A 14402-nucleotide genomic window follows, 5' to 3' on the forward strand; every position below is an offset into this window, starting at 1 on the left:
ATTAAGTGTTATGGGTAATAATGAGAACTGCGTGAAAGGAATGCCGAGTAAATCAGCATACCTTTCAAGTCTTTTAGAAACCACTATTCGGAATGCACTTATAGATCAACATATTTTGGCCTGAAATGATCAACAGGGTGTTTCTTAGCAAGGTCCTCCCCAGTGCATTTTCCGAGCCCCCCTGCCTACTGCCAATGGCGGGTGGCACATGCCAATCCGAGCATGTGTTCGCGACTACCCTGAGTCTGCCGCACTTCCGGCTGGATCGCCGGATATCCGCTGAGTGACCCTTACAAGTCCTTCTTGATTCTGAAGTGGAGTAAGTCCTGCTGTTGTTTTGTGATATAGAATCCAGAACCGTAGCCTGACATGGGATTGGAGGACGAAAGAATGATGCTGACCGGATCCGGAGACCCCAAAAAGGTAGGAAAGTGGTCGACTCTACCTTCTTGTCTACCCCGGGCCCGGGACCTAGCCAGCCCAAGCACGTCCCCGGGTTTCGCACCAGTGTTTGTGGCGTTGGGAGTGCTGATTCCCTCTCCTCGTCTCCAGAATCCGCCGTTACTCTGAGCAAACTGGTGGCTATTCTCTCTCTGGGTTGGCTTCATCTTATGAACGTGGTGAAGGTTTAACTTGAGTGATAATGCTGTACCGACTAAACTTAGGTTAAAAAAATAGTATTTTCAGTTTTTAGGTGATGTGAGGTCCTTGTTTGACAAGATTGTGGAGCAGACCGGCTCGAGTACTGACCTTTGGAGGTTCCGAGGGTGTAACTCTGCCATAGCGAAGCACTTGCCTAGCGTGTGTGTGGTCCTAGATTCGATCCTTAGACCCGCAAAACAAAAAGTGGGGTCTTTTTCTTTAGTGTTGGGGGAAGCGAAGGAACTGTGTCTTTGGGGACAGTGCCGTGTAATTCTGTGACTGCTTACTATGCAAGTGTTTTATGTGTGCGAATGCATTTAATCTGCATAATATGCCTGTGAGGTAAATATTTACTATAAAGTTATGGTGGACATTGAATCTGAGGCCTTAAGCATGTCCAACATGTGCTTTACCAAAAAATTGATTTCTGATATTTTTTTTTTTTTTTCCGAGATAGTGTCTTGCTGTAGTCCAGGATGGCCTGGAATTCACTGTGTGGCATTCACATGGTGGCGTGCGCCACCATGCCCGGCATGATTTTAGTTTTTAAATTGTTTTTTTTATTGGAGCTGGGAAGGTGGCTCAGCGGTTATGGCACTTGGCCTGCAAAAACTTCCGACCGGGGTTTGATTTCCCACTACCCACATAAAGCCAAGATGCACTAAGTAGTTTATGCATAGGGAGTTCATTTGTAGCAGCTAGAGGCCCTGGCAAGGCAGTTCTCTCTGCCTGTCTTACTTCTCTCTGTTTCTTTCTAATTGCAAATGAATAAATAATTTAAATTTATTTATTTATTTATGTGCGTGTGTATGGACATGCCAAAGTTTCCTGCAAGTAGAAACACCAGAAGATTGTACCACCTGTGTGGTTAGGGAATCGAACTTTGATCAACTGGCTTTGCAAGCAAGTACCTGTAACCTCCAACTTATCTCCCTAACCCTTGATTTTAGGGCTTATTTTGAGGAAGGAAGCTTTAAGTGTGAATTTTTGTGAATTCTTAAAAAGGCTTTAAGAAACTTTATATCCTAAGTAACATCTGCATGTGTAAGAGAAACCTTTACCAATTTTAAGAGTAAATAGCTAATGTTACACTTGTATTGCCCTATCCTCCACTTGTAGGGCCCTTTCTCCAATGATAGAGAATCAAATTGATTGTATTGTGGGTTGTAAATAATTTTTTGTTTATTTTCATTTATTTATTTGAGAGTGACAGAGAAAGAGGCAGATATATAGAGAGAATGGGCATGCCAGGGCCTCCAGCCACTGCAAACAAACTCCAGATGCGTGTGCCCCCTTGTGCATCTGGCTAACGTGGGTCCTGGGGAGTCAAGCCTTGAACCCTGGTCCTCAGGCTTCACAGGCAAGCACTTAACCACTAAGCCATCTCTCCAGCCCATATTGTGGTTTTTAAAACATCATGTTGAGCTTTTTTGTTTGTGTTTTTTTTCCCCCCTTCTTGTTTTGCCTTTTTCCAGATAGGGTCTCACTCTAGCCCAAGCTAACCTGGAACTCACTCTGTAGTCCCAGGCTGGCCTCAAACTCACAGAGATCTTCCTACCTCTGCCTATTGAGTGCTGGGATTAAAGGTGTGTGTGGCCAAGCCCATTTATGCTGAGCTATCTCTCCAGCCCTAGAAAATACTTTTTGTTGTTACTCTTTTGAGAAATGATCAAGAATCACCTTGAATTTCTCATCCTTCTGCAACACTTCCCACTTTAGTGTTGGGATTATAGGAGTATGCTACCACACCTGACGAAACTAAGATAGTTTTTATTTTCAGTTCTGGAAATTGAGCCAGGGCTGCCCCTGAGAAGCCCTTAAGAAGACTTTTTGTTTGTTTGTTTGTTTGTTTGTTTGAGGCAGGGTCTCCCTCAAGCTGACCTGGAATTCACTCTGTAGTCTCAGGGTGGCCTTAAACACACAGCAGTCCTCCTACCTCTGCCTCCCGAGTGCCTTAAAAAGACTTTTTAAGGGCTGGAGAGATGGCTTAGCAGTTAAGGAGCTTGCCTGCGAAGCCAGAGAACCTCGGTTTGATTCCCCAGGACCCACATAAGTTATATGCACAAGATGCATATGCATGCATCTGGAGTTCCATATGCAGTGGCTGGAGGCCCTGGTGTGCCCACTCTCCCTCTCTCTGTCTCTCTCTCTTTCTGCCTTTCTCTTGCTTACCCACTGCCTCTCTCTCAAATATAAAAATAAAACAAAATTTTTTGGGGGGGTTTCCAAGGTGGGGTTCTCTCTGTAGCTCAGGTTGACTTGGAATTCATTATGTAGTTTGAGGGTGGCCTCGAACTCATGGCAACCCTCCTACCTCTGCCTCTCAGGTGCTGAAATTAAAGGTTTGTGCCAACCCGCCCAGCCTAGAAATAAAACAATTGTAAAAATTTGTTTTTAATTTTTATTTATTTGAGAGCAACAGAGAGATAAAGAGGCAGATAGACAAAGGGAGAGAGAATGGGCGCACCAGGGCCTCCAGCCACTGCAAATGAACTCCAGACGCATGCGCCCCCTTGTGCATCTGGCTAACGTGGGTCCTGGGGAATCTAGCCTTGAACCAGGGTCCTTAGGCTTCACAGGCAAGCACTTAGCTGCTAAGCCATCTCTCCAGCCTAAAACTTTTTTTTTTTTTTAAAAAGACTTTTTAAGTTCTATAGTTGTTTTTTTTTTTAATTTTTTGAGGTAAGGTTTCACTATAGCCCAGGCTGACCTAGAATTCTCTATGTAGTCTCAGGGTGGCCTCAAACTCACAGTGTTCTTCCTACCTCTGCCTCCCAAATGCTGGGATTAAAGACGTGAGCCACCACACCTGGCCCTATAGATTTCTTAAGAACATATGATCATTTGGATCTTTATTAGAAGATGTCTAATAATTACTGGGTTTTTTTGTTTTTACTATTTATTATTTCTAAATTGGGATTACTTCTATAATATCTGGTGATTAGTTGGCTCTTAAAAAATATGAGCCAGGCCGGGCATGGTGGTGCATGCCTTTATTCCCAGTACTCAGGAGGTAGGGGTAGGAGGATCACTCACCAGTTCAAGGCCACCCTGAGACTACATAGTGAATCCCAGGTCAGCCTGGGCCAGAGTGAGACCCTACCTTGAAAAACAAAACAAAAAAGAGCCAGGCATGTTGGCACATGCCTTTAATCATAGCACTCCAGAGCCAGAAGTAGGAGAATCACTGTGAGTTCAAGGCCAGACTGAGACTACGTAGTGAATTCTAGGTCAGCCTGGACTACAGCAAGACCCTACCTCAAAAAAATCAAAAAAGACAGATAAACATATTTCTCTTCCTGCTGATGAAAGTGAGGTGGTATCTATTGTAAAATATTCCTGGGATGGGCTGGAGAGGTGCCTTAGTGGCTAAGGCGCTTGTCTGCGAAGCCTAAGAATGCTTGTTCAAATCTCCAGGTCCCACATACAGCCAGATGCAAATGATGTAATTGTGCAATGTTGCACATGCACACAAGAGGGCGCATGCATCTGGAGATCATTCACAGCAGCTGGTGGGCCCATTCTCTCTTTTGTCTATTTGTCTCTTTCTGTCTCTCAAAAATAAAATTTAAAAAAATTTCTGGGATTTATTTATTAAATTTTATTTATTTATTTATTTGACAGAGAAAGAGGGGGAGAGAGAGAGAATGGGTACGCTAGGGTCTCCAGCCACTGCAAATGAACTCATGTGCCCCCTTGTGCATCTGGCTAATGGGGAATTGAACCTGGGTCCTTTGGTTTTGCAGGCAAACGCCTTAACCGCTAAGCTATCCCTCTAGCCCCCTGGGATTTATTTTAATCGGGTGACATATGTGGAGACAACTGCCTTAGGTAGATTTTATGAGGTAGGCATAGTGGTACGTGATTGTGATTCCTACACTTGGTTGGCTGAGGCAGGACAATGGAGAATTCAAGGTCAGCCACAACTTCATAGGAAGATTGCACCTTTTTTTTTTTTTTTTTTTTTTACAGTATAAGAAAATGTATTTTCCTAAGATATTCATTATGGACCAGTAATGCATTTAAATACAATGCTTTAAAACATTAGGCACAAAGAGCTTACAGATCACATTTAATAATAAAACATCTAGTTGCTTAATACATGTTTTTGAGATTACAATTTAATTTTCAAAACCAAACAAATAAGTATTAAATATATCACTTTATAGCAAAGGACATTTAAGTGGATTGCACAAGCAGCAGGCAGACTTGTGTTATAAGAGGAGAAAGAAGACAATTATAATTAAGCCCAGAACTTAAAAGACAGTATTCAGACAGTTCTGCTTAACTGAGGCCTAATTTTATAAAGAGCCGGGTCACTAAGTACTAGATTTTTATAAAAATAGAATTACCTGTATCAGCTGGTACACCCTGCTTTGATAATTTGTGATCGATATCTAGTAATTTCCCAAACCATTAATGTAGCTTTCATATGCTGTGTATGTTACATTTTCTTATAAATAAAACTGAGGCCCTGTAACACTCAAACATGTCAACGTAAAACTTGGTCCTAGAGCTTTATCCATGGATGTAGCGAGTAGTTAGTGAGAACCTGCCTCCAGAGCGCACTACTGCAAATGCAGCTGCTCAAGCCCCGGCTATGAGTCATGAGCCTTTAATTCATCCTTCAAGACAGCAGAGATCAAGGTTTTCTCTGTATGGACAAATCTTTCTTTGGACCTTCATCAAGGGTATTTCTGAAGTGTTTACATTCATATAATATAGCCTCCTCTCTGTCATCTGGTACTTAAGTCTATGTCATGTATTTTGTCTTCCCTTTCGCTTTTCTACAACCTATTCTTTTAGATTTGTCCAGCCCGTGGAATTTTCCTGCAGCTCAGTGCTGTTCCTTGTCACTGCTGTCCTTTGCTTTCTTGTCCCAGTCGGGCCATCGGGGCTTTCCCATCTTCCCTCCCAGGCTTCTTATCCACAAGATGACTAGTAGTGACACTGCCTTAAAGGCCAGGTCTTTAGCGAGTTCTGCTCATCAGCACGTCCAGTCAGTGCTGCTTTGCTCAGTGCCACGCATACACTTCAGGTCTCCTCTGCAACAACATTCTTTCTGAACGCTGTTCAAAAATATCCTCAAAAAATGGTTTCTTGAGGATTTCTGTCATGTAAGTTGGTATTAAAAGAATACATAACTCAACAAAAGATGTTTCTACTTTTCTCAATTCAATTATAAACACTGAATTTTGCAAGATTGCAGTTAAAATATTTATAGATACAATGGATAGATTTAAAAATTCACCTTTTGGCTTCCTGATGAGAAATTAAAATTTATAGGATATATTAAGGTTGAAACTTAAAAAACTAAGATTTTTTTCACTGAAATGTCTATTAACGTCATCAGACTATAGAGTAATCAAACTATGAGTTTGCAAGTAAGATAATATCAAGTCAGTTGTCATCCATGACCCATAATCCTTTTATATTTTAACTCAAATACAAGTGTGACAGTGAACTTTAACTTTCAAAATGTTCTGGCTACGAATTATTAGCCAAGTCAGATAATCCATTCGCCACAAGTGAACTCTCAATTGTGATGAGGTAGCAACCATCAACTGTACCACCTTCTCTGGAGGTCGTGCCCTCCACCCATGAGGCTTCCCACTTCATATGAAAAGTATGAACAACAAGGGACAGAAGAGCCACCGTTCATTGTTTCTTTGATTCTTGTTATTTTCATAGTATCTTAAATACCTGATTTCAATTTTACAGCAACAACAAACATCAATATTTATTCTGGTCGGTAACTGTGCTCCAAGTTGCATGTATTAATGACTTCCAACACGATCTCTAGGAATAATTCGTAGTTCTGAACCGTGCTTTAGAAAAACATTTCCAGCAGTCTGAGCAGGATTTATTCCTATTCCATCATTGGTAATAATTGCACTTGTTGCTGCAGGAACTTTAAATTCTTCTGCTGCAAACTTTAAGACTGCTGTAAAAGGTGTACTTTCAGGAACACTGAGTACTTTGTAGGGCAGCCGCGGGTCTGACGTGAGCGTGATCTTAAAGGACACCTTCGACATGGTGGAGCCGCACCAACGCCCCGCAGGCCGGTCTGGAGACGGCCCTTTTTTTTTTTTTTAATAAAAGGTCATTTATTTATTTGAGAGAGAAAGAGAGAAACAAGAACAAGCACATGAGTGCCCCAGGGTCTCTTCCCACTACAGACTAGTTCTAGATGTCTATGTCACTTATTCTTGAGAAAAAGTAGTATGTCACACATTGCAAGGGTAAGTGGAAAGCAGGCAAAAGAAGAAACCAGGAGAATCAGGCATTTGCTACACATGCCTGTGATCCTGGCATGTAGGAGGCTGAAGCAGGAGGGACGTTGCAAATTTGATGTCAGCCTGAGCTACATAATGAAGCCTTGTCTCAAACAAAAACTGATACAGGAGCTGGAAGAGATAGCTCAGCAGTTAAAGGCACTTACTTGCAAAGCTTGATGGCCCAAGTTTCTCTGGTACCCACCCACATAAAGCCGGATGCACAAAATGGCACATGCACGTGGAGTTCATTTGCAGTGTCAGGAGGCCTTGATGTGTCCTTTCTCTTACTCATTCTCTCTCTTCCCCTCCCTCTCTAAATAAATAAAAAAAGAAACACAAAGGGGAGAGAATATAAATTACAGTATGTTCATGTATTAAAATTTAATTAAAAAATAAAATATGGGGCTGGAGAGATGGCTTAGTGGTTAAGGTGCTTGTCTGGAAAGCCTAAGGATCCATATTCAGGTCCCACATAAATCAGATGTACAAGGTGGTGCAAATGTCTAGAGTTCTATTGCAGTAGCTGCCTTTTTTGGTTTTTCGAGGTAGGGTCTTACTCTAGCCTAGGCTAACCTGGAATTCACTATGTAGTCTCAGGGTGGCCTCCTACCTCTGCCTCCCAAGTACTGGGATTAAAGTGTGTGTCGCCCTTACCCCCACCCTCATCCCCGTGGTATGCATGGCAATTCTCTCTTTCTCTTCCTAATTAAAAAAAAAATACAATAAAATAAAATATGGGGCTGGAGAGATGGCTTAGCTGTTAAGGCACTTGCCTGTGAAGTCTAAGAACCCAGGTTTGATTCTCAGCACCCACATTAAGCCAGATGCAAAAGGTGGTGCATGTGTCTGGAGTTTGTTTGCAGTAGAGCCTTGATTTACCCATTCTCTGTCTCTCTCTCTCTCTCTCATAAGTAAATAAATAAAAGTATAAAATAAAAAATATTTTTATAAAAGGGGAGAAGAGCTGGATGTGATGACTCAAAATATTAATCTCAGCACTTGGGGGAATGTGGTTGAAGAATCTCCATGAGCTCAAGGCTACAGTGTGAGACCCTGTCTCAAAAACTGACCAAAAAGGACTCATAGCCTTGGTTTCTGTGGGAAAGAATGAGTGAGACAAGGAAACCAAGCTTGATCAAAGTTAGGATTGGGTAATTTGAATAATTTCAAAGAAGTCTAGGCTACAGGGCTGGCCCCAAAATCATTATGATTGGGGAAATGTATGTCATAAAATTGCTGCTGACATTTTTTTTTTTTTCTTTTGTAGGAGGAAGAAGAGGAGGAGGAAGAATTAGTGGTAAGTGTTTCAGGTTTGGACCCACATCACTAAATGTACAGGTTTAAGCTCCATGAAACAAAACTTAAGGGCATTTTATGTGATACCTTGGAGAAAATAAGGTTTGATGTACAAGGTGGAACATGTGTCTGGAGTTTGTTTGCAGTGGCTAGAGGCCCTGGCTTGCCCATTCTCTCTCTCCCACTTCTTCTCTTTGAAATGTATAGATAAACTATCATTCCCTAGAACATTAAAAAAAAGAAAGAAAATGAGGTTTGACTAATAAGTCTTTAATGTTTTCTGTGCAGAGGATCATTTGTGAATGTGGGCCTGGAAAGCTGAGTCTGTTCTGAGTTTGGAGCTTCTTCAGTCTTATCAGGGATCAGATAAGCATATTAGAGTTGCTTAACCTGAGTTCAAAATTCAACCAACAAAAAATAGAACCAGAGGGAAAACGAGGTTAAAAAATTTTTTTTTGTTGGGGGGGGGGGACCTCCCATGTTAGCACTAATGCAGGATTTTGGGTTTCAGCTGAGGTCTGTAAAACTTTTGGACCCCAATTCTGAATCTTTACCCTATTTGTGTGTGTGTGGCTTTTCAAGGTAGGGTCTCACTCTAGCCCAGGCTGAGCTGGAATTCACTATGTAGTCTCAGGGTGGCCTCCAACTCATAGCGATCCTCCTACCTCTGCCTCCCAAGTACTGAGCAGGTGTGGTGGGGCACGCCTTTAATCCCAGCAGTTGGGGAGGCAGAGGTAGGAGGATTGCTGTGAGTTGAGGCCACCCTGAGCTTACATAGTGAATTCTAGGTCAGCCTGAGCTAGAGTGAAACCGTACCTCAAAAAGCAAACAAACAAGAAAGGATCTAGGAGCATGCATCTAAGAGCAGCTATAGGTCCTGGCATGTCTGTGTCCTTTTCTGCTTGTAAATAAGTAAATAAATATATTTTAAAAAAGAAAATAAAGTATCAAAGTAGAGATCAGGAAATTCAGGTGAGAAATGGATAGTAAAGAGAGTTACCCTAAGTTTAGAGAAATGACACAGGTAGCAGGCCCAGGGTTTAGAGGAAATACCCATGTGGTAAATCTAGAGTGTAAAAGAAATGCGCACATGGTAGACTTAAAGATTAGAGAGAAATTATACATGTGATTAAAGTAAGAAGGTACCTCAAAATATAAAGCAGATAGAAGGCAAACAGAAAACTGCCCAGGCCAAGAAACATTACCAGACTTACATGTGTCAGACAGATCACAGGGCAGAGAGGTGGGAACAGCATGGACAGCCTTTGTAGTCCATTGAAAATGTATTCTATCATCAGATTCAGGTATGTAGGAGAGAGACTTGCTTGGTTTGTAGATTCAAGGGAGCTGACCCCAAAGGTCAGCTCTCCTAAGTCTAGACTGGAGGCAGCAGAGGGCACTGCAGTGGATGTGGATGAAACTGGTCAGTCATGAGTTCTATTCCTGCGTAGATGGAGTAGCATTTTCTGGTTCTGTCTTTGGGCTCCCTAGCTTAAACTGCCTCAAAAAGAAACTGGCTTTCTCCTGAGTCTCTTTCAGCACTGCCTTTCTAGCTGGGCAGCTACGTTCCTAAGCCTGTTTCTTAGATAAAGGGAATTGAAATTTTAGACATGACCTATTTCCAAAATGTGCTTCCAGTAGATTTACTTCAAATTCAGCCAGGTTTCCTTTACTACTTTGTTTTTCAGCTAGAACTGAGGCTTTCAGTGAATACTGGCAATCATGGGAGGCAGGAATGTGAGATATTTCCCTGCTAGACCTCAGGTGACGGTGTGGCACTTTGGCCTGCTGGCCTTCTGCTTGGTACTTTGACTTGGTGGTTGCATTAAACAAAGCCTGTGTATTTGGTAGGTGTTCCCTAAAGCTTCCATCTTGTTCCTTTTTTGTTTCTTCTTCAGGATCCTCTAACAACAGTAAGAGAGCAATGTGAGCAGATGGAGAAGTGTGTAAAGGCCCGGCAGCGGCTAGAGCTGTGTGATGAGCGCGTGTCCTCCCGATCTCAAACAGAAGAGGACTGCACAGAAGAGCTCTTTGACTTCTTGCATGCTAGGGACCACTGTGTAAGTTAATTTGAAGTCAGGAAGGGTAAAGCTTACAGTAGCCACATAACACTTTGTGCTGACAGTCTTTCCATGCTCTGGGTAGGTCAGTAACTGTTTACTGTGGGCCCTGTATATTTCAGGTTTAGTGTTTTTTACACATGTGGTTTCCATAATATAGTGGTTGTCACATAATGCAATATTTAGCTAATCTTTACTACCATTAGAAATAGGTATCATGGTCTACATTTAAAGATAGAAACAGCCAGGCATGATGGTGCACGCCTTTAATCCCAGCCCTCGGGAGGCAGAGGTAGGAGGATTGCCGTGAGTTCGAGGCCACCCTGAGACTCCATAGTGAATTCCAAGTCAGCCTGGCCTAGAGTGAGACCCTACCTTGAAAAACAAACAAACAAACAAAAAAGCAAAGTAAAGATAGAAATAGACTAAGAAGAACTAAAAGGCTGCATAGCTGGCCATCATGGTGTACGCCTTTAATTCCAGTACTCAGGAGGCCAAGGTAGGAAGATTGCATGAGTGCAAGGCTAGCCTGAGACGACATAATGAATTCCAGGTCAGCCTGGGCTAGAGTGAGACCCTACCTCGGGGGCTCGGGGGATGAGGAAAAAGTGGGGCATGGTGGCACATGCCTTTAATCCCAGCACTTGGGAGGCAGAGGTAGGATTGCTGTGAGTTTGAGGCCATCCTGAGACTACATAGTGAATTCTAGGTCAGCCTGAGCTAGAGTGAGGCCCTACCTTGGAAAAAAAAAAAAAAAAAGGGTGGTGGGGGGGAATCTCTCTCTTTGGACTGGTAGACTGGAGAGATGGCTTAGTAGTTTAGGCACTTGCCTGCAAAGCCAAAGGACCCAAGTTGGATTCTTCAGAACCAGATGCAGCTTGCTCCTGCATCTGGAGTCTAATTTGCAGTGTCTCAAGGCCCTGGTGCTCCCATTCTATCTGCCTCTTTCTCTCTCCCAAATAAAAATAAATAAAATGTTTAATAAGCTGCCATGGCCTCCCCATCCACTTCTCCTGTAGTTTACTTTTTTTTCTTTTTTGTTTATTTGTTTTTAAATTTTATTTATTTGCAAGCAGAGAGAGAGGAGAGACAGACCTAGAGACAATGGGCACGCCAGGGCCTCTAGCCACTGCAAATGAATTCTAGATGTGTTTCTTGTGCATCTGGTTTATGTGGGTCTTGGGGAATCAAACCTGGGTCCTTTGGCTTTGCAGGCAAACACCTTAACCACTAAGCCATCCCTCTAGCCCTTTTTAAAAAAAGTATATTTATTTATTTGAGAGAGAGAAAGAGGCAGAGAGGGAGAAAATGGGTGTGCCAAGGCCTCCAGCTACTGTAAACATATTGCAGATGCATGTGCATCTGGCTTATGTGGGTCCTGGAGACTCAAACTCGGATCCTTTGGCTTTGTAGGCAAATGCCTTAACCACTAAACCATCTTTCCAGTCCCCCCCCCCTCCCCTTTTTAGGCATGGTTTCATCCTACTCCAACTTGACCTGGAACTCTAGCTCCAGGCTGACTAGCCAACCTATGGGATCCTCCTCCTACTCTCCAAGTGCTGGGATTAAAGGTATGTGCCACCATACCTGGCACTGTAGTTTCTTTATAACATTTACCATTGTTGGACATTACTTGGCTTAGCTGGTGCTGCATGCCTATAAATCACAGCACTTGAGAAACTAAGGCATCCATCTGTCTTAGTTTCTAAGGCCAGCTTGGGCAATTTAGCAAAAATCTGGTTTTTGTTTTGTTTACTTTTGTTTTCAAGGTAAAGTCACACTCTAACCCAGGCTGACCTAGAACTCACTCTAGTTCCAGGCTAGTCTCAAACTCATAGCAGTCTTCCTACCTCTGCCTCCCCAAGTGCTGGGCCTAAAGGTATGTGCCACTACCCAGCTTTTTTGTTTATTTGTTTGTTTTTGTTTTTTGAGGTAGGGTCTCTAGCCCAGGCTGACCTAGAATTCACTATGTAGTCTTAGGGTGGCCTTGAACTCACAGTGATCCTCCTACCTCTGCCTCCCAAGTTCTGGGATTAAAGGTGTGCACCACCATGCCTGGCTGTTGTTTGATTTTTGAGGTAGGGTCTCACTCTAGCTCAGGCTGACCTGGAAATCACTGTGTAGTCTCAGGGTAGCTTTGAACTCACGGTGATCTGCCTACCTCTCCCTCTCAAGTACTGAGATTACAGGCGTGTACCACTATGCCCAGTTTTTTTTTTTTGTTGTTGTTGTTTTTTTGAGGTAGTCTCCCTCTAGTCCAGGCTGACCTGGAATTCACTCTGTTGTCTCAGGTTGGCCTTGAACTCACAGCAATCTTCCTACCTCTGCCTCCCATGTGCTGGGAATAGACATGCACAACCAAGGCCCCTGCTGGCTCTGCTGTTTGTTTTTTGTGTTTTATTTATGTTAAGGGGGGTAGGCCAGGGCCTCCTGATACACTATTTTTTGTGTGCTTCTTATGTGGGTGGCTTGGGAATTGAACCTGGGCTGGCAGGCTTTCCAAACAAGTGTCTTTTACCACTGAGCCATCTTCCTAGTCTTAAAAATCTGTCTTGAGGGGCTGGAGAGATGGCTTAGCGGTTAAGCGCTTGCCTGTGAAGCCTAAGGACCCCGGTTCGAGGCTCGGTTCCCCAAGTCCCACGTTAGCCAGATGCACAAGGGGGCGCTCGCGTCTGGAGTTCGTTTGCAGAGGCTGGAAGCCCTGGCGCGCCCATTCTCTCTCTCTCCCTCTATCTATCTGTCTTTCTCTCTGTGTCTGTCGCTCTCAAATAAATAAATAAAAATTTAAAAAAAAACAAATCTGTCTTGAGGGCTGGAGAGATGGCTTAGCAGTTAAGCGCTTGCCTGTGAGGCCTAAGGACCCCGGTTCGAGGCTCGGTTCCCCAGGTCCCACGTTAGCCAGATGCACAAGGGGGCGCATGCGTCTGGAGTTCGTTTGCAGAGGCTGGAAGCCCTGGCGCGCCCATTCTCTCTCTCTCCCTCTATCTGTCTTTCTCTCTGTGTCTGTCGCTCTCAAATAAATAAATTAATTAAAAAAATTCTTAAAAAAAATCTGTCTTGATATAAAAAGCTACCTGATTTGTGTTTATTATCTCTCATTACTTGCTAAGTTCCATAAGTGACAGGTGTCATATTTATAGCTACAACTCTCAGCACTTAAAACAGTACCTAATAAAGAATAGTTGTTCTATAAATATTTGTTGAGTAACAATATTTGTTGAATAATAGTTTGTTGAATACTGATGGGAAGTTTAAGTTTCTACCGAGAATTCAGGGGAGACCTGTCGGTGGTAGGGGCTTAGTGGGGGCTTCTAGGAAATTACATGCAAGTTCTAAAGGAACAGTAGAAGATGAAAAAAAAAAAATGGGAGAGCTCCAGACAGCAAGACAGATTCAACTGAGGGAATTCATTAAGGTTCTAGGGCAAATTCAGATACATGAGAAGGGGAGTGGTTTGGAGCTGGAGAGATGGCTCAGTGGTTAAGGCACTTGCCTGCTAAGCCTGGTGGCATGGGTTTGATTCTCCAGTACCCACATAAAGCCAGATGCACAAAGTGACACATGTAAATTCGTTTGCAGGCTAGAGGTCCTAGTGCACCCATTCTCTCTCCTTGCAAATAAATAATAAATAAAAATATTTTAAAGAAGAAGGGGAGTAGTAACAAAGCAGGCAGTATTGATCCAGGCCACAAAGGACCTCATGAGCCATGACATTAAAGCTGCCAAGTGATAACACTGCATTTTCTTTTCTATGTCTAGGTGGCCCACAAGCTTTTCAACAGCTTGAAGTAAATGTGCAGATTCACTCACCCCAGTTTTCATCGGCCTGGACATCAGGATACTTTGTGGGTTTGAACATGTCATAATAAAGTCCTATAACCAACAGACCTGCTATCTGTCCCTTTTTTCCCACTTATTTACTCATTTTTATTTTGAGGTAGGATTTCACTCTAGCCAGGCTGACCTGAAATTCACTATGTAGTCTCAGACTGGCTTCAAACTCACAGCAACTCCTACTTCAGCCTCCCAAGTGCTTGGAATTAAAGGCATGTGCCACCATGTCTGGCAATTTATTGTTTTTGCAATAGTAGGGATTGAACCAAACCATGTACATTCTAGGGTACCA

General features: G+C 42.9%; 2 protein-coding genes across 3 annotated transcripts; one reads left to right on the forward strand and one right to left on the reverse strand.

The window, feature by feature from the left end:
* Window positions 1-251: 251 nt before the first annotated feature.
* LOC101605496 (cytochrome b-c1 complex subunit 6, mitochondrial) lies at window positions 252-14161 on the forward strand. Of its 2 annotated transcripts, XR_006637293.1 has the most exons (5): window positions 252-423; window positions 8188-8217; window positions 10115-10276; window positions 11723-11847; window positions 14036-14161. XR_006637293.1 is itself a non-coding variant. In XM_045151254.1 (4 exons), exons 1-4 carry the CDS (start codon window positions 370-372, stop codon window positions 14066-14068), a joined length of 279 nt encoding a protein of 92 aa, XP_045007189.1. In that variant the 5' UTR covers window positions 257-369; the 3' UTR covers window positions 14069-14161. The 2 variants fall into 2 exon arrangements, 1 of the variants encoding a protein (XP_045007189.1); XM_045151254.1 differs by lacking the exon at window positions 11723-11847 and having other exon boundaries at window positions 257-423.
* LOC123460937 (ubiquitin-fold modifier 1) lies at window positions 5854-6702 on the reverse strand. Its single transcript, XM_045151255.1, has one exon. It carries the CDS (start codon window positions 6675-6677, stop codon window positions 6420-6422), a length of 258 nt encoding a protein of 85 aa, XP_045007190.1. The 5' UTR covers window positions 6678-6702; the 3' UTR covers window positions 5854-6419.
* Window positions 14162-14402: the final 241 nt, after the last annotated feature.

Source organism: Jaculus jaculus, chromosome 5, assembly GCF_020740685.1.
Source record: "Jaculus jaculus isolate mJacJac1 chromosome 5, mJacJac1.mat.Y.cur, whole genome shotgun sequence".
Classification (NCBI taxonomy): domain Eukaryota; kingdom Metazoa; phylum Chordata; class Mammalia; order Rodentia; family Dipodidae; genus Jaculus; species Jaculus jaculus.